Raw genomic sequence first — 21,919 nt, 5'->3', positions numbered from 1 at the left:
TAAAAGGCTACGAGATTGGTCAAGCACGACTTCCCCTTGGTGAAGCCATGTTGACTGCCCCTCATAACCCTCTTATCCTTGATATGCCTTAAGATGGCACCAAGGATAATGTGTTCCATCACTTTCCCAGGAACGGAGGTGAAGCTAACCGGTCTATAGTTACCCGGGTCCTCCTTCTTGCCCTTTTTGAAGACAGGAGTGACATTTGCTTTCCTCCAGTCCTCAGGCACCTCTCCCGTTTCCCAAGACTTGGTAAAGATGATGGAGAGCGGTCTAGCAATGACCTCAGCCAGTTCCCTCAGCATCCGCGGGTGCATCCCATCTGGACCCATGGATTTATGGATATCCAGATTGCTCAACTGGTCTTTAACCCATTCCTCATCAACTAAGGCAGACCGCTCCGTTGACCTATCTTCATCCGGGGTCTCAGCGGTACAGGGCTCTTCAGGACTGCCTCCGGCAGAGTAGACAGAGACAAAGAAGGCATTCAGTAACTCTGCCATCTCTGTATCTTCTGTCACCAGGGCACCCGTCCCGTTCATCAGCGGGCCTACATTGCCTCTGGTGTTAGTTTTACCTGCCATGTATTTGAAAAAGCTCTTTCTGCTGTCCTTGACCCCTCTCACCAGCTTTAATTCCAAGGAGGCCTTAGCCATCCTAGCAGCTTTCCTACATCCTCTAGCAGCAGCCTTATATTCTTCCCAAGTGGCCAGCCCTTCTTTCCATGACCTGTAAACTCTCCTCTTCCACTTGAGCATACCGAGCAATTCCCTATTTAGCCACGCAGGTCTCCTGACCCTCTTCCTTGACTTCCCACGTGTCGGGACGCTCCGATCTTGAGCTCGGAAAAAGCAGTCCTTGAACGTCAACCAACTATCTTGGGCCCCTTTCCCTTCAAGCAGCCTATCCCACGGGATTTCCCCTAGCAATCGCTTGAAGAGGCCAAAGTTTGCCCTGCTAAAGTCCAGGGTTGCGATTCTACTTGCTATTCTACTGACCCTACCACACAAGATCCTGAATTCTACCATCTCGTGGTCGCTGCAACCAAGGCAGCCCTCAACCTTCACTCCTTCAACCAGACCCTCCTTGTTAGTGAGGATGAGATCCAGCAGCACACCTCTCCTGGTTGGCTCATCCACCATTTGCATGAGGAAGTTATCATCCATACACTGGAGGAACCTCCTGGACTGTGGCTGGGTTGCCGAGTAGTCCTTCCAGCAAACATCAGGGAAGTTAAAATCCCCCACGACGACCACGGCCTGTGACTGTGAGGCCGCTCTCAGCTGCCAGAGAGCTACAGAGAGAGCCTGTAGGTGAATGGAGGGGAGGTGCCCGCTGGACCCAATTCCCAATCTGATTAAAAATGTGATAACATCTAACTCTTGGCTCCATTGAAATTAAGTATTTCTGATTTAAACCAACATAGGAAGAGACTAACCTTAAATACTTGCATAAACATCTATTCACTGTGTAAGAATATTTAATAGAAGAGAATAGAAACATCAAAGCTTCTAATCTGCAGGTGTGGCGTTACATACAACGGTCATTAGAAGAATCATACCTTCTGCTGTGCCGCTGTTCCAGTCTTCTATTGTCCTGTTCATGGCCAGGCTAGCTCAGCAGCTCTCAAACAGGAGGACACACAGTTCCCCTGTGGGCAAAGCTCAGGTTGCTTCACCTAAGCAGACAGCCTAAGGACATGCAAAGCAGTTCTTACCAGTTTTTTGTATGTTACTTGTAACATACTGAGTCAAGCAGAGGCTCTGATTTGTGACCGGTGCTCACTACAGAGATTGCTAGGACACAGTCTGCACCAGGAAAAGGGAAAACAGGTTCATCCATGGGCAGCAGCTGTTTAATGGGAGACCAGAAAATGTGTTCACTGAGCTGAGTGGGAGTATGACAGGAAAGACATGCTTGGTCAAGGACTTCCTGGAAACAACAGTGTTAGGCAGGTCAAGACACAGGTCTTACATGTATTACCGTAAATTTGTGCATGTGGATGAACATGTGCATGGTGTAGCTTGCTGCACAGTTTAAATATTGAAAAGCATCACAATCTACCATTTGCTTTAAACACTGAACTAGACCCATTGCTGGTGGAAGATGCTGAATTTCATGAAGACCTCTGCTGCTTTGCACAATCTCACCTCTCACATTTGGAGTTATTGTCCCAACTGTTTTTATTCTTCACCTACATTAGCTATTCTTGAATTTCCAGGATACTTCTCTGTATCAAGAGTTTATAATTTATATATATTTTTAGCCACAATTTTTAAATGTAAATAGCCAAGATGGGTGTTCCTAAGCCCAAGTAAGGCCAAAATGTATCTCCTACAGTCCTGCAAGCCTCTATAGCAGTATATTGTGGTGTGTGGGTATGTAGCACTTTTACCATTCCCGGCCTGATTTGGTTAACACAGACCTGTTTCTATCAAGTCAGAAACAGACTGGGCTTAAAGGGAGCTATGCCCTCTCCTTCTCTTTGCCTTCCCCCAAAAGAACAAACAAAAAATTAGAGACAATTTTTACTGTTTAGAAAACACATTTTCAAAAACAATGGTTTGTATCTGTCTCTAGAAGAAAATAAACTTTTAAGCAGTGGGTCTTCATGTGCTTCACTGTATCTCAACAAGAAAAGAAGGTATCTGAGAAGATCTTTCTTTGGCAGGGTAGGGACAGCCAGCCAACCAAGGCAGCCAACCAAGTTGTCATCTTTCATGTTTTGTTTCTTCATTCATTGGCAGATGTCTGGGGAACTTAGAGTCTCTGTAAATTTGCAAAGTTTCCCTTAGTTGCCCCCATCTGAGATTTTTCTTCTTGATAAATACAGACAAAGAGAAGGGAAGGAGCAAAGTCTCTCTGAGCCAAGAAAAGGAGTAAGGAATGGAGCTTTTCCTTCACTCGGAGTAATAGAAATAGTTGATGCTTTTCCCCAGCACTCCTTCCTCAGTCCACCTGTTTTGCTCAGTCTCTTTGGATTAATGTGAAAGACCAAGTGATGAAACTGTACAAAAGGCATTTTGTAAAGCAATGCTCATGCATTATACTTTTTCATGATTTTATTTTTAATTTATACCAGGCTTTTTAAAATGTAGCATAACCGCAAATACTTTTCTATAAAATGTGCTAGCTTGTTCTTTGTAACAGCCATTAATATTAGTTACTAGAATGAGATAGAGCAGAAGTTCTTAATGCTTGCTATTAAAAATAAAATAAAATAAAAGCAGAAAGTATTTCATTGTGTTATGCAGCACTCCTGTTTCAATGGAGTCTATGCAAACAGAAATTCTGACTGGCCCAATGTCGCTGTCACCTAGGATCTCATCCTGCAAAACACTAAGCAGTGCAGACCTCCAGTCGTCATGATAGAAGAGCCATCAGCCCACTGCAGCATTTAGACCTTTTGACAGTCAACAGTAGCATGAGACAGAAGTAAATTTCATCTTGTATGGGAAGGGTTGGTTTCTCTTTTTGCTTACAAAGGTCTTCAGTTAATTCATTTCTGTATATTTATATGAAAGGTAAAGCAGAGCCTTCCTTAGTAGCTCAACACTCACACTGATTTTAAATGACAGAAGGCTCAACCATCTTGGGTTTATCTACTGTGTATGACTGAAAGTGTTATATATCATTCTGACCCCAACATACAATATGTGTATCTATTAACGTGAGGGTCAACTACTATTGCATTACTCTGTAGCACTGGTTTAGAACAGAGTTTAATTTGGTTTTAGCTAAAATTTCACTCCCCCACTAACATGCTTTTCTGAAACCAGTTCTTTTCCTAGAGGAATTTCACATTAAAGCTTTAGGAATAGAAAATCATATGAACATTTTCAAATATTGGAAAACAGTAAGAAAAAGTTCAATTCCTTCTAAAATAAACACAACATCTGAAGCAGAATAATATTTTAATAAAATTAAATCTAAGTATTCACAAAGCATTATGCACATAGAGTACATACTGTATTCAAAGCCTATGGACCTTAAATCATTTTATTCTAATGTAGTCAGCTTTGGACACAAGCTAAGCTTACTCATTTTGTAATAGGAAAGTTTACAATTGTTCCTGAAAGTGATTTTACATATATACATATATATATCTCTATATATCTATACTCCTACATGTAAGTGTAGGTATAAACACACTTGTGTTTATGTGTGTATATAGAGTAATGTATACACACATACACACATGTGTGTATAAATATATACACACATACATACACACATATGTACATATATAAAATACACACATGCACACATACAGGAATGTTTGTGTGTGGTGTATTTGTGTATCCACATACATATATACCCTATCTAGGATCATTGTAGAGGGGCCAGTCAGTAAAAACAGGTAACTGCAAACAACCACCCTCATAATTAGAAATCAAAAATGTGTGTTTTTTAATTAAATAGATTGTTAATAATTTGTATGAAACAAAAGGAACACAGTCTTCTGCATTATACAGAAATGAGATTTATTGCATTTGATTATGTTTGTGTGACAGATGAAGAGTGCCTGCCTGCTCATGGCACCTAACATCTGTGATGCAATTAAAAATTAAAAAAAAAAAAAAAAAAGGAAACAAATTCTTCAATTCCTGCAGTTTTGTGGACGTGATCTACAGTGATTCTTTCCAGCATGTGGCAGAGTTTTCCTGTTTCTTAAAGTGCTGCTCTACTTCAACTGATTTGGAAGCAGGCTGATTTCTCTGTCCTAATTGTTTTAAACCTAGAAGACTGAGTTACCTTCTTTTTTCTCTAGGTTCAGAATCATTGTGATTTACTGTAAAAAGCTCACCACAAGAAAGATAAATTGATTTTCAGAACTGAGCTAGAAGAAGATTTTGCTTGAATTTTAGCTTGGTCAGGTAGGAGCTTTTTCTATGTGAATTATTGTTATTGATCTCCTATTTGCTCTGAACACATATCCACAATAAAATACTATTTCCATGACAGGAGTAAATGGTAATATCCATGCAAAGTAACCTGTAATTTCAGAACATGCATGTTATTAAAAAAAAATAAAATAAGGTGCCTTGAGAATGCTGGCAGTTTTACATTTGGAACATACACTTAGTGTGTGTGTATATATATATATTTACATCAGAACTGCTCAACTTTACCTTACAAGCTTCAGATTTAGGAAAATATACAGTACTTTTGCATATAATGGTATATTCCTTGTAGCCCCTGAGTCAAGTATAGAGGATTTAAATACAAAAAAAAAAAAAAAAACAAAAAACAAAAAAAGGAAAACCAGCCATTAAAAGCACTTACATTTTTATGTGAACTAATAGTATAAAAGTATTATTTCCCAGGAAGACCAGGATCAGAAACATGCCTATGAAGACTCAAAATTCCTACAGTGGTTAGTGAAGATTCTGGCAAGGAAGGATGCCTGATTGGCTGGAGATAAGTTTTACAGTGCTGTGGGGGACACTCTACAGACTGGTCACGTTCTTGGTCTAAAAGAGAAGCCAGGTTGTCTTCTGAGGCTGTGTTAAGATGCACTCCACTTGAGAGGGATTCTTTGGATTTAAGTTTTGTTTTTTCAACGTCTAGAAATTCAGGACACTGGAAGGGAGAAGAAACAAGATGGTAATAATTAAATTGGTCTCTTCTAGGCTCTTGTTCTGCTCAAAATTAGCACATTCAGATGGTTTCTGGAAAATCGTGTTTGAAAATTAAGCAATGTACTGAACTATTTTTATGTCGTACTGCATTTGATTTAATGTAATTGAGTGCAATTCTGTTGATTAATTGTAGAAGCCTGGATATATTGTCCCCTCCTCAGACATCAAGATGCACATCAAGATACACAAGTGAACTGCACTTTCTGAAGGACTGAATATTCTTGATACCTGATCTAAGACTATGTATTTCAACATTTTTGAATACGCTGTTTTGTTTGAGAACGTAACTCTGGAATTGCATCATTCCTAACATGTTAACCATTTGGATTCCAGTCTCAGCAGTTGGTAATTCTTCATTCTCAAATTTGGAATTTGTGTGAAGTGTGCACTGTGCCTGCTGATGTTTGCAGAGGGTGGCCATATTTCTGTTCAGAGATACACGTATATGTTTGTGCAGGTATGTGCAGAGTGCACTTACCTGAAAACTATTTCTATACATTTGCTGTATAATCTTTATGCACGTGAACTGTTGCCTTCTGGATGTGTTGGTCTTACAGTGCCCATGTGTGTCCCAGCATATGCACGAGGAATCTGACACAGCTAAGCACAATGGATTTACTGCTTGTATGCTACATGACTGATTTCGGATTCCTAGCCGTAGAGCAACCTCTGCCCAAGCTGTTGAACTCCAGCAATCCCAAACAAATCTGGAAAATCAAAATGTTTTGCCTGTACAGAACTGGGGTGGAAAACATGTAATGGGTATCACAGGTATGCAATAGCTCTGTATGTTCATATTTCCAGCAGTATCAAGGGACTGGACATAAGAATGGTTTTAGCCCCTCACACTTGTGTATGTATGTAACCATTATGCTGCATCAGCTGGACTTGTCTGGCCTGTACCTTGAGGAAAACATAGTTGTGGTGCTTCCCAAGACTTCATGAAGGGGACCTATAGCAGATGCACCATTGCAGGCAGGCCGATACTTGGAAAATGTTTGTGCTTCACAGCTGTGTCTAGTATTTGTTGTTTCTGCTAACTTTTGTGAAAAGCATGAAAATAAAGTAAATCAGACTGATTATAAGATCATTGTATGATTTCTATAACCCTCATAGAAAATGTGGCCTCTGAAACTGTGTCTCTAAGTCCACTACAGAGATGCTGGATCAGAATATTAATTTCATATTGCTAGTTCATTTAAACTAGTGAACAAGCACCTAGATTGGAACACATTTCTTCCACGATAAGCTAAAAAGATTAGCAAACCTGTTTCAATTTTATTGGCTATGTACATACCTGAGATGAAGGTCTGAAACTCCTGTCTGTTTTAATTGATGCTACAGGCTGAAGTTTTTGTATCACCCGGATTGCTGGCTGTTGGTACTCTGCACCTGCAGTCACCATGCTATAGGCAGGTGGAATGAGTGTTGTCTGCCTTTGCAGAAGCTGCAGGATGGTTTGGATATCAGCAGTCATTTGGGATTCAAGCCTAGAGAAGTATCACAAAATCAGTTAACTCATGGTGAGGAGTAGCTGTATTTAAAAATGCTGATTACGGATGCGTTCAAGAGAGACCTGCAGTTTATTAATAAAGCAAACTATCGCTGTGATGACATGACCATGTCTTAAATAGGAAAGAACAGAAGGGGGAGTATTGAGCCCTTCCAAAGCTTTCTGTCTCCCTTTCCTTTGCAGAATGTACCTGCATGCTTGTCTCTGATCTTTTTGCTACATTAAGAATGAGTTCCTTACTGTCCTTTATGTTTGCAACAAAAAGTAACACTGGGGGCCAGGGCTTTGGTTGAAATAAATGTGCCTTCTTCATTGTAACTAAATTGATTTGTACTGGCTGAGGATGGGACAGTATTTGTGATGCATCTGACAGTTCTGACATTCCCAATGCTAATACAATGCACCATAATAAGCATAAAACTACATTTGTGTTTTTCCACAGTTAGAAAAAGAAAGATGCTTTCAAGATCATTAAAAGAAACAACAGCCCAAGTCTCCTTACTGTGAAAATTTATTCAGACTTATTCAGTCCTCAGAATTAACATCAACATTTCTGATGCTCAAATTTAGTAGCTTTTTCCTCTTTTCCCCCCTTTTCATAAATTTGTGTATGGATTCTGAATCACTTGAGCTGCTCATACTTACAATTGTTGTATGTTCATACCTACAATTCCACAGCACTGAAATGACTTCCAAATGGTCTTGCCAAGATCTGTGCCAAACTCAGCAATAGGCAATGCCTGTTGTGCCTCCTGGCTGCTGGAAGGCTACAGAACATGCTATGACAGACTGTAATAGAAATATGCAGCCTCTGTACTGCAACTCATCTTCTGACAGAGTAAACAAATCTTTGTCAGCAGTCTTTAATGTGAGTGTTACTGCTTGGGCTTTCTACCAGCAGTAGAATTGATCCCATGCTGACAGATAGTTGCTTTTACCAGGTGCTTCACTGATATTTTTTATCATGTTGCAGTTGCCCATTGCATCTGTCATTTATTTATAAAAGCATCTCTGGAAGCTATGCCCAAAGGATATTTAGAAGGCTGTTACTTCCTTTATCGTGAGAAACTGGTTTTGTGGCACCAGCTCCCATAAAGAGAAGTCCAAACCCAGATGTTACAGTCAATCATGCCCTACTTGCCCTCTTGTTCAGGGCCCCTGGTTTCTTTGCTGCTTGCAAATATGCTGGCCTCACACAAGCATGATGCTGATGCCACAGAAGAAAATGCTGCAGCAGCAGCAGCATGCCACCATCCATCACCTGCTAACCCTGGGCCTTAATATCTGAATGAGTAAAAGGCATTTAGCATTGGAGGACTTGCATCAAAGATTGGCTTTGAAATAACTCTAAAGTTGCTCCCTTCCTACTTTGTTAGCACTCTGTAGTTTAAATCAAAGAATACCTCTGGTAGTCTTTATTTATCATCATTGCATATAGAACTCCCTTTCTCAAAAACTTAAAACAAGTTCATGTCATGCTACCCAAGGATGAACAAACAGGAGAACCTTAGATGATTGGCCCACAGTCTCCCATGAAATTCTGATTGCTTAAAGGGGAGAAACAGAGATAGCTCTAGTGACACGTTCCTTGTACAATGGCTTTCCAGCCATCTATATCCATTTAACAGTTTGAATGTTATGCCAAGCCTCTAAGTTGGCATGGAAAATTTTAGGAAGAAGTGACCATGTTTTTTAGTCCATCAGGTCAGGTCTGACATAAACACGAAATAAAGTGGCCTGCTACATTCATAAGAGACCCAGCAAGGCCCAAAATCCTGAAAGCATGAAGAGCTTTAGAAACAGAGGCAGAGAATAAAATGATTTAGTAAAATCCATAACAATTCAAATCTTAGTTTACCAGTAACTGTGCTATTTTCTCACTCAAGAAAATACTGAGAACTTGCATGAGAATTTGATAAAACTATGGGTAAATTTGAGATAAAACTTCAGTTTCAAGAGCTTAAGATTTCTGAGAAAGAAATGTCACTGAAAGACTACACACTGTTGGTGGGAAGCATGCAGCTGTTTATGTGGCTTTTACATTTACTTAGATTACTTGACTTTACTCCAATTAGAAATTATAGCAGTTTAGGCTTACATGTTAAAAAAGTCTTTTAAACGTACTATATAGTACTCAGAAGTGAAAATTACTATGCTTTGATTTATTATAGTAGATGAAGGAAGCAATATGCAGTTAACCTGGCTTTAAACTGATTGGTAAAATATACAGCAAAATGCCAATGAAGAGCTACTACACTATAATTAGTGCTGAGTGCATATCATAGTATTTGTCATGGCAAAATATTGAAAGTAATGGAATTGCAGGGTGAAAATAACAAAAAAGCTACAGACCTGAGCATAGGGCAATTTAAAATTAAGTGGAATTACATAGTAATTTATCTTGTAGAATGGTTCAAAATTCTGTAACCATATTCTTAAGATGCTGTAAGCTATGCTGCTTAGCTGCCAGCGAACAGTAGCATATCAGAGAACACGTACTGATATGAACATATACTGATATGTTCTAAAGAGAGAAGGAAGAAGCATTTTACTAAGCAAGGGTAATAATGGATTCTGACACAGAAAGCATCTGTGTTCTGTTGTGACAGGTGTAAGTATTTTGCCTTCACATACTCCTGTAACTTACTTATGATAGAGACAGTTGCAAAATAAGTTCATGCACCAAAAAGGGAATTTGTCTGTAATACTTTTTTTAAAGGAAGACAGCTGTTTTACTTTGGGTATCCAGGAAAGAAAAAGTACTTCAGATATTGAAGAATACTGAAATTTTGTGGACATGTAAATATCTAGAAACAGGATTCTGGGTGAAGTAAGATTTAAATTTAACAAAACTAGGTGCCTCAGAAAGCTTCTTGGTTAAAAAGCTGGTCTCCCAAAAAACAGTCAATCGAGAAAGGCTCTTCTGCAAGGCAATTCAACGTAGACATTGTGAGTATATAGAGGTGACAAGAATATCCTGGCAATGAATTAAAAATTTTGTATCCAGCATTCCCAGAATAGGTTTTCCAAGAATCTGGAAGTCTGAACTTAGGTTTCTCAGAATATAGATAACAAAGTGATATTCCCATGAGTCAATTTTTGTACTTTTGAGCTTCTGAAGATCTGAATGTTCTTGGAAACTTCATTCATTCATGTGCAAATTCATTCATCCTGCAGTGTCATTAATATCAGTTGCATTACATACTTTCACACATATGGGTTCTTTTTTCTGGTCATCTCTGGTTTTACCTGTTGAGTTGCTCTTGAAGTAAATCTAATCGATTCTCCACTTCCCCATATATGAAGTCACTTTCAGTTTCACAGATCCCCCATGTAACATGGGGTAATGCTGACTGAACTGGGGAGTCCTGGTACTCTTGGATGTTCTCTTGCTCCCAGGTTCTTTTATCAGTGCTATCTGTTGAAAAACAAAACATACATATTTACATACATGCTGTTAGAAAGGGGTTGGCACCCTACAAGCATCCCACTTACTCATGTTTCTCAAAAGCTTGGAAGTCAAATTGGTACATTGGCAAGCTTCCTGAACAACTTTCTCTGTTCCTTACTGTTTTTAAGGAATGATGGTGGTCACATCTATGATAACATTTTAAAGCTGCAGGTAACAGCTTTGTCTAGTCAGCAGCATCAGAGTTTTGCCAAAGAATGGTTCCTATTTCTTTAGTTTTCTATTATTTTACTAATGAATCCCCAATTTTCTAAGGTGTTTTTAGCAATACATTAGTCATTGAGATTAGAAATGTTTGCTCTAACCTAAATCCATTAAATGATGTACTTGAATGTCTTTGTGTGTTTCAGAGGCCTGGCTAAGACTGTAAGAATATGCTACTAAAACGTATTTACTTTAGCTTTTTGGTGTAAAAGGGGGACTTGCTGCATTGCATTTACGGCATTGGGCATGCATTATAGTGCATTGGAATGCCTCCTCTAGAGAAATTTGCCAGACCTCTGCTAGCTGCCTTTCTTAACAATAACTGTAACACTGCTTGGCTTAAGGTTGGTGAAGTGTAGTACATTTTCTCTGAGACACGGGCCGTCTAATGCAGCTCATGCTGCTTGCAAGAGGATACCAATCAGTATTTTCAAAAAGGAAACTGATTTTCATTGATGTAAATTTTAGCATTACTAGTCTCCAAACCAACCCTTACATCATTGTGTAAAGCATGTCGCAGAGACTCTTACAGTACTGTGGGGTGAAAGGTGCCAGTTAATTTTGTTTAAGAACTTGTGACTCCTAAAAGAATGAAATAGTCATCATTGCTGGGTCTGTCAGAGACCACTTTAATATTAAATGAAGCTCCATGGGAAATAATAATTCTTTTATTTTCTTTTATTTTCTGATTGAACTGCAGATAAAATTTTGGATTAAGATGGTGTAAAAAAAACCCAAAATTTTTCAAGCTAAAAATAGCACAGTTACATTATTAGGACCTTACTGCAGAGTTTCAGCTATCTTGCTGAATTTAGTTACCTTTCTAATCCTTATATGTTGTCTATATAATATATAAAGTATTTAAAATTACTCTTAATAGAAGTCATTTATGTTTATTTCTATATTTCCAGCCATTTGTAAAACAATAATGATGACTACTCCAGGTCTCACCCTGTACCTCTTTGCCCAAATTCCATCCCTCTTGTCCCTCCCAGTTTTTGGATCTCTGTGATAAAACACTGCACCTTACCACCCAAACAGAACTTGGGGGCACTCCTTCCTTTTGCCTGGATTTCTGGCTTGAGCTATTTTTCCTTCCTGTTTCAATTTGCTTAATTCACACATCTGGAATTTTAATCAGTTTACATTCTTGGCTCTAGACTGTTTCTCCTCTTCACCAAGCTGGAAAGGTTACAAATCATTTATCATGGGATATACTAGTTGTACATATCCTTATCAGATGCAGAATGAAGATCTTGCTGTGAGTTTTGCAGAGCCTACAGGTAATACACTTAGGTTGAATAGTGCTTTTTCTGCAAATACCCCTGCCCTAAGCCTTTGTTCCTTTGGGTCAACCTGTTGTCATGCAGTCAAAAATTGCTTAGTGCCACTCAGATTCTCCTCTGCTGTGATGAACGAGGTTGTTAAAACTTTAGCACCTGCTTAATACAACTCCCATTAGAGATGTATTTGTAATAGCTTAACTACACAAAATTGCAGAATGTATTAAAAGTTCTTACTTCCCTCAGGCTGCTGCTTCACTATACAGCTGGACAAAATCCTTGACTGCTGATAAAGTGTCAGCCTCTGTTGTATAAGCCATTGGATTTGAATCCCACAGCCCCAGGTAGTCCCTGAATGGTTTGCTCAGTACTTCTTCTAACACTTGGCACTGTGTACTGATAACTCAGCATAGGTTACATTCATTTCACACTTGTGAAATTTTTCTAAGCCACCATAGCAGCCAGAGCCATGTTTCAAAGAAAAGAATAAAACCCACAGTGCAGGTGGCATGTGAGAGGTTTGTCCAAATGCCATTAGCGGCTCCTTTTCAAACTTATCTCTGAGCACTGTTGCTCTAAGTAAAGAAATTAAAAAAAAAATAATAAACCTGGGAAGAATAAGTCCTGCTCTGATTTAGTGTTTCAAGTAAGTTTAGCCAGGAAGGGGAGCTCTCACTACATGACTCCGACTGGAGGAGGAGACTTCTCTTTTTCTTACTGGGGAATGGTACTTACTACATTAACTGTTCTTCGGTAAGCAGGTGTAGGTGGTTTCCTGAAGTTGTAGTGTTTGAATTTCATGTGACATGACCTATAACTGATTTTATGCACTGGGCAGAAGAAAGGGGAAAGAGATTTCACCTTGGCTGCACAGAAACCTGTTCAGCTTGTCAGCCACTTAAGCCAACAAAGAGACAAACGGTGTCACAAAAGCATGTAATACGGTTTTAGCATGTACACGTGGCACAATTTGCAGTGTCCAAGGAAGCTGGAAAACTGTTGGCAAAGTGAAAGGAACACACTGTGACAAATTCAGGGGTAAAATTTTAAACTATGGGCGTGGGTGCAATGATGTTGTAAATCCAGTGGACTTATTTTTAAGCAGTGAATTTCAGGATTAATTAGAAACCAAAACTATAGGCTATACATTTCAGTGCTTTTTAATGTCCTGTAAAACCCAAGTTTTTGGTTATTTTACACAAGAAATAATAACATATTTTTCAATGCTGTGGATTATCCCAGAGGAAATCACAGCTGGGTTTTGTCCAAGAATATGTATTTGTAGACTATTACAGTAAACATTTGATATGTGACAAAACACATTAATAGGCACTGAAATTATAAAAAAGTTCATACACTATAAGCAAGTTAACATGCAATAAATAACAGTATTGTAAGTGTTCTAAGCATCTTTTCAGGTACTTCCACATACCGGAGTAGCCCCAGAAAAGTCCAACAGCAGTTTCAAGTTTATAAGCAACTATGGTTTTGCAGGTCTTGAAGAATCCTAGACTAAGAACTAGTCCATAAATGGTACTAGGTTCCCTTGTACTATTCAAGAATCAGTGAAATGATTATGACCAAATAATGACCAAGTGAAAATAGAAAACAGCATTTTTCTGCAACATATAGATTAGCAGCTCCAGAAAAATTATCAGGTCTTCTCAAAAAAGCCATACTTTTTAATGCTAAAAGTTGCATTTTAGGATTGTAAGAGAGAGGTTTATGCAGTTTCTGCCCACATTATACAATACATTATTAATAATCTTTCCATTCATCAACAGTAATGACTGAAGCTTAAAACAAAACTGAAGATAATTAAATATGTATGTCAGAGTGGAAATGAATTGCAGTAGCTTTATATAAGTGCATTTGCATTCAAGATTTATATGACACCATAATATATGGGGATTATAAACATACATACAAGCATAGTTTATTTCAAAATTACATTATATTTATAGCTGCCTTTATGGTAAGTTAAAATAAATCTCTAATTAACAGCAGGAGCAAGAATTTAGTTTAAAACATATATCAGTCAAAGCTGATCTTATTTGATTGCTATTCAAGTTTTTATGAAAGTTGCAAGAAAGGTAAAGAGTTTTCATACACATTACCAATAGTGCTGGATCACAAACATGAAAAAAGAATGTGGTCTTAATCAAAATACGTAACCTTTAGACGTGCTAAATTTAGCCCAAACAAAATCTGCAATAGGTTGCCTTGGAAAATGTTGCTATAGCTGCAAGGACACATTTCTGGCTATTGGTAGGGGAAAGGTAAGCTTTCAAATTGCAGTACGTATGCAACAAGTTTATGTGGTGCAGATTTATATAGCCTTAACCTGAGAAGAGCAGACTTCAGATATTCATACCTTTGAGATGTAAAAAAATATCTTATTTGGCCTGATTAATCATTAAGTTAATTTAAAACTATAGCCTAAATGCCTAAATTTTATTGAATGATGGCTAAACGGTTAAACTGCCTCAATGGACACCTCTTGGGAAAACAGCATTAAGCAGAAAATATGTAATTCTTCCCTTCAGACTGAAACAATTACAAATGAACTTTCAGCAGTATTTAAATCATATATTAATCTGGGGCTTTTTATTAATTTCCCTTCACATTACTGAGCAAATAAATATTTTAGTGTATTAAATGTAATTTTAATTATGTGATTTAACTCAATGTAATAATTTCTGACCATTTGTCATATACAAAAGCTCAAATCTTTGTTCCTGTGTTTTACTTATGGAAGTCAGGATTTGTTCTGTGTAATGAAATGGCACTCCTTTTAACCAACAAGTTCAGCAACATGGGATAACATCCTTTTAAGCTATTATGAAATTTTTTCCACTTTCACATTTTTTGTTCTGCCTTGTCAATACAGAGAATCAAAGTAGTTACCTGAAAATATGTTTTTTGTGCATGTGCCGCCATCAAGAGTTTTATCTATCTCTCATTAGCTGTGTTTTTTTGCTGTCACCCAACCTTGGGACATCAAACAGCCTTTGAGGGATTCTTTACTGCTTTGATTGCAGTTTTTTATCCATGGGCACCCAATGAAGTCCAGCACCAGATAACAGTTTTAAAGAGTTTGTTTAAAGGAATTTCCTTAGATAGTTCAGTTACAAGATGATTTATTAACAAAGCCTGGAATAGTCTTTTGGAAGTTCTGTCATCCAGTCCCACAGCCAGTATGTTAAACTACATTAATCCTCTTAAGAAACAGCAATTTTTGATCTAAAAGATTTTGTCTTGTTAAACTTTCAGGAAACACAGAAGCAAATATTATGTAAAGACTCAAAAGTGACATTCAGGAAAATATTTTTTGATAATCAGACTGAAAAAGATGCCTACTCAAACTTTACAAAATCGCAACAGCTAGATTACCTTTGCAAGAATTGCTTCTTTTGTCAATAAGAATTTCTTCTGGGGCATGAACCATTTCTTCGAAGTCCACCTCTGTGGTTTTCTCTGTTACAGATGGGTAATCAGCTGTCCCAGAGAACAGGGGTTTTTGCTCATCTTCAATGGATGATACAAAAGATGATGACCCACTTTTTTTCTCCTCAAAGTGTTTCTTAACAGATTGATAGTATCTGGTGGTGTCCCCTGATGGTTCAGGATCACTCTGATCATTCTCTTTGAAATAATCTGTTAAACAGAAATAATTGTGTACAGTAGTGTGCAGTTAATGAAATTGTGTTCTAGTTTATTCTGGTCTGAGGTTAGAGATGATCATTATATCAGTTATGAAGTTCACCATCTATTAGAATAATTTAACAACTTTTTTGATTCCTGTATCAGAGGAGATTTCTCTTTCTTTTGAATTCCTAGAAGACATTTGCATCTATATTGTAAGGATTCATAGTCCTAACCCATAACTCATGCAAAAATTCACTTATATTAAAACAGCAAAGGTTTTATCCAGCACAACCCTCCTGTTTACTCACTGCTTTTTCCAGATGAGGATGAGTTTTGAGAAAGCTTTATATTCCAAATTTTTTAAAATATTTTATTATTTCATCCCCTCTTCCAATTTCTCACATTCTTGGGCATTTCTCATAGTCTTGAAAGGCTAACAATCATGGATGTCAGACTCAGTATCAGAACTACTCATTTAAGTTATGCCCACATAAGAGCATCTTTGATTATTATTCTTTTCCCAGAAAAGGCAAATGTATTAATCAACCACTCAACCTCAAAATGTTTGGGCCCACCTAAATAGCGAACATATTTCTCCATGCTCATTACTGTCAAACCAATATCTAGGATTGATGTGGTAGAAAGAAATCCTATTGGTACAAAAAGGAGTTTCTTGTCTGTGTTTGTGGGATCATCTCAAAACAACTTTCCAAAGTAGGTCGAATTCCTTAGCCTTTAGAATTAATTGCAATTCTCTGAACATCCAACTTTTTGAATAAGTACATAACATGCTGTGATACATATGGAGGCAGAGTACCAATCAAGTTCAGAATTAATCTTTCATTAATCACATTCAAAATCTGTAATGAGGAAAGGCAAATTCAGTCCTCTTAGGAAAGTGGCAAATAAAACTAAGTTTAAAGCAGATGCCTTTAAAGATTAAATATAATTTTAAACCAAGAATGATCATTTATGACTATGAAGAGCTCCTAATCTCTTTTCAGAATAAACTTGAAGCTAATTTCCAATTCAATATTTGGTTTTACCTACTTTTAACTGAAATGTCAAGATAATTCCAGTTCTGCTATTTATTTAAAACACATTTCAGCAGGGTAGTCTCAACAACATATAAATACTGTAACTAGTTTGCCTTAACTTCCTGGGGAGACAGCATGATTTCCCATCTGCTTTGTGCTAATTACTAATCAACACAGCTCTAGAATGTCTGCGGTCTTTGAAGCTTACAGCAGTGGTTAATACAACAACTAGTGTATTCCCTAGGTTTCTTCTCTGTTTTCTGGTCACTATAGGGAAATAAAACTGTGGCCTCATATAGCTCTCTTTATCTGCACATAAAAAAGAATGCAGTGTCTGTAGAGAGCACTCTGCAGGAGTCAGACATCTGTGAACAGTGAGGGCAGGTAATGGGGAGCAAAATAAAACCAATACCAAAGCAGACCTCCTGTAACTGTACCATCTAGAGCCTCTGAGAGCAATTAACATAGCACTGGCATGAAGTGACTTTATTTGGCTTTTGTTAAGCAGGATTACTAGCTATAAGTGATACTGGTGGTACTCTTGATACTGTGAAGGCATCAACACAACTCTTGGGGTATGATCTGACTGGAGAGACAAGTGCCATAGAATCGTGCCATGTTCTCTGCAATCCCACCTCCAAAAAAGTAGAAAACCAAAAGAAAGCTTCATAAGAAAATTCTAATGTAACTCTCTCCCATGGCTTTTCCTTTGGGAATATATGATCAAATACATACAGTCATGCTACAGTAAATTGTCTTAATTACTTACTGCTTGACTGACTTCAACCTGTGAAAAAGACCTTTTAATGAAAGCTTGAAATTGCCATTTTTAGGGTAATTTTTTATATTCATGGGATTTTGTGCACTAACAGAAGCTGTAATGAGCACCCTGTGGAATACAAATCAATCAGTGGACTAATTTTAAGAGGAAGTCATTGAGACTCTAATGAAAAAAATTACATAGCAGCTGAAGTATAGCAGACTGCCTTATCTGTCATATTCATAGAATACTAAAATATCTAGAAACCAGAAGCCAGATTCTGCTAACAATAACACTGCTGTAAAATCAACATAATTAAATCAATACCTCTGCATTTAATTGCCATCTATAACAGAACAAAGGAACATATTATTTTCCAAATGCTCTCCAAGTATAAAGAACTCACTGTCAATAGAAGGAAAGCAGAGATCTGTTGAATGCAGGGTTTTGCCTATTGAAATCAGGGAAGATTTGCTCATCAGCTGATCAATTTAAAAATATACATCTTTGGCTTTACTGCCTTTACTTTATCTGTTAGCCATCTGGCTACATTCAGAGAGTCAAGTTGTTTTCCTTTTAAAAGACTCTTATTTAATGCTAATGATTCCTCTGTCTGGAGAATAATCCTGTGATACTCTGCACCTAGAGTAAGAATTAAAATAGAAACTGCATTTTTTATTTGGCTCTTAGGTACCTGATGATGGTGCAAGTTCTGCACCTCAGCTTGACAGCTTAGCAGTGCCTCTGTAGCTCAGTGGGTATATGTTACAAATAATATCCACCTAGTGCTTAATTCAGAGTGTGAATTCCTCAAGTTTCTCCTTCTTATAATGAAATCCAGTCACTGGGTTGAATGAATTTTCCAGAAGAGAAGTGTTTTCTATTTGTGTTTGCATGGATAAGTTCACTATCTATTACACAGACTTCCAGGTTTCAAAATGTTTCTCTTCTCCTTTCTCTTCTGTTTCCAAAATAAATGTAATAATTACCCCCCCCCCCCCCCCCCCATCCTACTGCTTCCTTCCCTTCCTCCTTTTCCAGTGATATAAATTTTGGTCTCTGACTCTGATTGCTAGAAACTATGTTTTTCTGAAGATGATTATTTTGTAACTTCCTGCTTTACCAAACATGTACAAACATCATTTACATTTTTATGTGACTTATTTTAGCCTGATATGTGTTTTGGGTGCCGGCCAAGTTTATAGGCAATGTCCTCTGTTATTTGCTGTCTGCAAATTCCAAAATCTTCATAGTAATTATCAGAAGGTTTGTGCTCTGCTTTTCACACTTGCACTGGCAAAGGAAGTGAAGAAATGGGATTGTCATGAAGGCGATGAGACATAGCTATGACATAGACTCACAAAAATGGTGGCATAAAATACAGGTTGGTGGGATGGTTACTAGAGATCAAACAAATTTCTTTTGTGTGTCATAGTCAGCCTTTAGTATTATTTTTGTATTATTCAGACAGTGTCAGTCTGCATGATCTTTTTCCTCTTAACCTATTAGTCTGCTGCAAACAGTATTGGTGAAAGTATCAGTAATATATTATATTTGGAGCAGCGTTGTCTAATATTACTGTAATATCATTAATCTGACTAGTTATATAGCCTAGTGTTTCAGAAGGTGGTAAATTTTTACTCCCTTTTTCAGTCATCCAATAAAAAGTCCCATAATATGCCTAGACAAATTCAATTTTGTGCAGGAAATGAGGTGAATGACTTCCTCACCCCTGCAGAAATTATATCCCAAACCAGGAAACATAGATAATCCTTATCATTAACGTGATCTGCATAACTATAAATCTGTTCAGCAGATATGACATCTTCTCTTTCCTTCAAAAAAAGCTACTGTATTATCTTACGTGATGCCAAGTACATCCCTTGGTAAGAGGAATGCAAACTGTGACCTGGAAGGAGGGACGGTTGACTGCTCAAAAGGTCAGCAGGTTTCCAGACTCAGATTACCAGCATGTAATTCAGTTCAACTGCTATTAGTTCTTTCTTATGTGATATACACAAATATTCCTGTGGTGCTCAAGCTGCCTTTCCTACATATGGACAAAATATTTGCTGGTCATCATGACTATTTGTAATCTGTTCTTTAATTTTTAAATGCCAGTTACCTTGTCAGAGAGCAGGAAAATGCCTTATGTGCCCACCCGTGCATCACAGGGCAGCAAATATTTGGAATTAAAAGTGAGTAACCAAGCGTTTTGGGTAGTATGTAAAATACAATACCAAAAATAGGGTTGAAAAAGTGCAAAATATCAAAAATATCAACAAATCAAAAGAAGTTGATGCGTAACTTCAACACTGACGTTCAGCCCATGCCTATGTTTTTCATCATTTACATAGGGAGTAGCATAAAATCAGTCAGGGAAAATGGTAATCCTTATTTTTTAAATCACTGCTTTTCACTTAGTGGTGTAAAATAATCAACACACAGTATTTATGTAATATCAAAAGTTACCAGTACTGTGGAGCAAGACCAATATATAATAAGGGGTGATTCCAGAGAAGCCTACTTGAGTTTTATACAGGTTCAACTACTCCATAGAATGCCAATCAGGGACTTTAGGATTATTAAACTGCTAATTAAGATGCTCCTAATTATTTTTCCTTGCTGTTTGCTTCATACTTAGTTGAGTATGAGTGGTATGGAGTGCATCACTAAATATAACTGAGTGCCTTCTGATAGACTAGGTAATGGAAAAATATCAAAAAGAAGGAAGATGACTGCTTGTAAACATGAAAATGAAAAGTAACCCAGTGCCTGACCATTCAATAGATAACTGATGCTATGGTGAAGATAGATCTTTTTGCCATGTTTCTCATATATTGATGAATAAAAGAAAAAAGTTAATTTGCATTATATTATAGCAATGAAATGAACAGGCATCATGTCTGACACTTTTGCTCCTGTTGCCATCCTTTCCTTGAATTGGGTCTTTTGAATTGGGTCTCTTAACTGAATCTGCAATTAACATTTTTACTTGAAAATTATGTTCATGAAGGACCTTCCAACGGCAGACTTCAGAATGGATTTTTAATTCATAAATTCCATTAACTCTTCAGTGCTTGATTTTGGTGAACTTAAAATCTTCAGAGACAAAACTACACTGATTTGCAAAGTCTTTTGGGAAACAGTATGAATAATTTTAGTGGATCTATTTTCCCATGGGAGAAGGATATGAACCACCCAATCTTTACAAATGCATGACAAGCAACAGAAAAATTTTGGACTCTGTAGTTGTATGTAACATTTGAGGTGAGAGCTACTCTACTTTTGCTACCAGAAACTTTGTCTAGCAATTAATTTTGGCCCTGTCTATAATGATACTTAACCCTTCTCAAACATCATAAAGTACTGTAAATTACCCTGAATTCACGTAACCAAACCTGACATTTGGAAATCTTGAATTTTTGTGATAGAGCTCTTGTCTCTCAGAATCAGTTTGGCCTATGCTCAGCCTCAGAGTCCTGATGTTGTGTATCATGACATCGGGATGTTTGCTAAAACCAGCCTTAACTCATGTTCTGACAAGGAACATGTACCAGGAAAGGAGACATCTGAAAGTCCATTCCAGAAGATGAACAACTTGAACAAAGCACTCTACCATTTTTCAGATGAAGAGAAATTTGTCTTTTGTCAGGACAGTCTTCTATTGTGTCATGATCAGCTCGGTTCATGACTGATGGTTAGGGAAAATAAGAAGTGCTACATTCATAAACTTTTTTGAATGTCTGCTGAAAGCATAGCTTGCGCCAACATCTACACATTGCCAAGACATCCATGAGGACAAAATAGTACAGTAAAAAGCAAAAACTTTTAAGGAATGCTTAGTCACAACGTCCTTATAACTAACAACTCAAAATGATAAGATAGCATAAATTAGTATCTCTAGAGGCTTTTTTTGCTTATTAGTGAAACATCATTGAAGATTATAACACTGTTCAAGTACACAGAATATCTAATTCTTAATACTAGAAAAATTACCTACTTTTTGGATGGGTTTTCATGCCTGAAAACTCTATGGAAAAATCACAAATTTAATGTGCATGAAAAAAAAAGTATTTTGAAAGCTTTGTAAAATGCCTAGTGGATAGCCTGAAAACTTCAGATCTAAATATTTCCAAACAATCTGAAAAAGGTAGAAATTGCTATGGTCAGGAGAAGAACTGGGTCCTAAACATCTGAAAACTCACTGTACTGTTATAATCTACAGAGCACTTTTTATAGCAAGGGTCTCTGAAGAAGAAAACTATTTATATATAACATATAAACGGTAATAATGTTTAGTACAGTGAGAATTAACATGAAGGCTGACTTTCATATACACTTTGTTTGATTTTGTTAATCT

The 21,919-nt window shown here is 37.3% G+C and overlaps 1 protein-coding gene across 4 annotated transcripts in view; it reads right to left on the bottom strand.

The window, feature by feature from the left end:
* Positions 1-3,897: 3,897 nt before the first annotated feature.
* Positions 3,898-21,919, bottom strand: part of KCNH7 (potassium voltage-gated channel subfamily H member 7) — a 235,872-nt gene continuing 217,850 nt past the window's right edge. For all 4 annotated transcript variants that reach the window (XM_061343960.1, XM_061343968.1, XM_061343975.1 and 1 more), the window contains 4 exons: positions 15,505-15,768; positions 10,405-10,573; positions 6,940-7,132; positions 3,898-5,583 (listed from right to left, as the gene is read on the bottom strand). In XM_061343960.1, coding sequence (XP_061199944.1) covers positions 5,317-5,583; positions 6,940-7,132; positions 10,405-10,573; positions 15,505-15,768 — 893 coding nt within the window. In that variant the 3' untranslated portion in view covers positions 3,898-5,316. The remainder of the gene's footprint in view (positions 5,584-6,939; positions 7,133-10,404; positions 10,574-15,504; positions 15,769-21,919) is intronic.

Source organism: Neopsephotus bourkii, unplaced genomic scaffold (genome assembly GCF_033783945.1).
Source record: "Neopsephotus bourkii isolate Nb327-2 ecotype Australia unplaced genomic scaffold, CSIRO-AGI_Nbou_v1 NB_196, whole genome shotgun sequence".
Lineage (NCBI taxonomy): Eukaryota > Metazoa > Chordata > Aves > Psittaciformes > Psittacidae > Neopsephotus > Neopsephotus bourkii.
The sequence above is the reverse complement of the archived record's forward strand: the minus strand, read 5'-3'. Positions and strand labels throughout refer to the sequence as shown.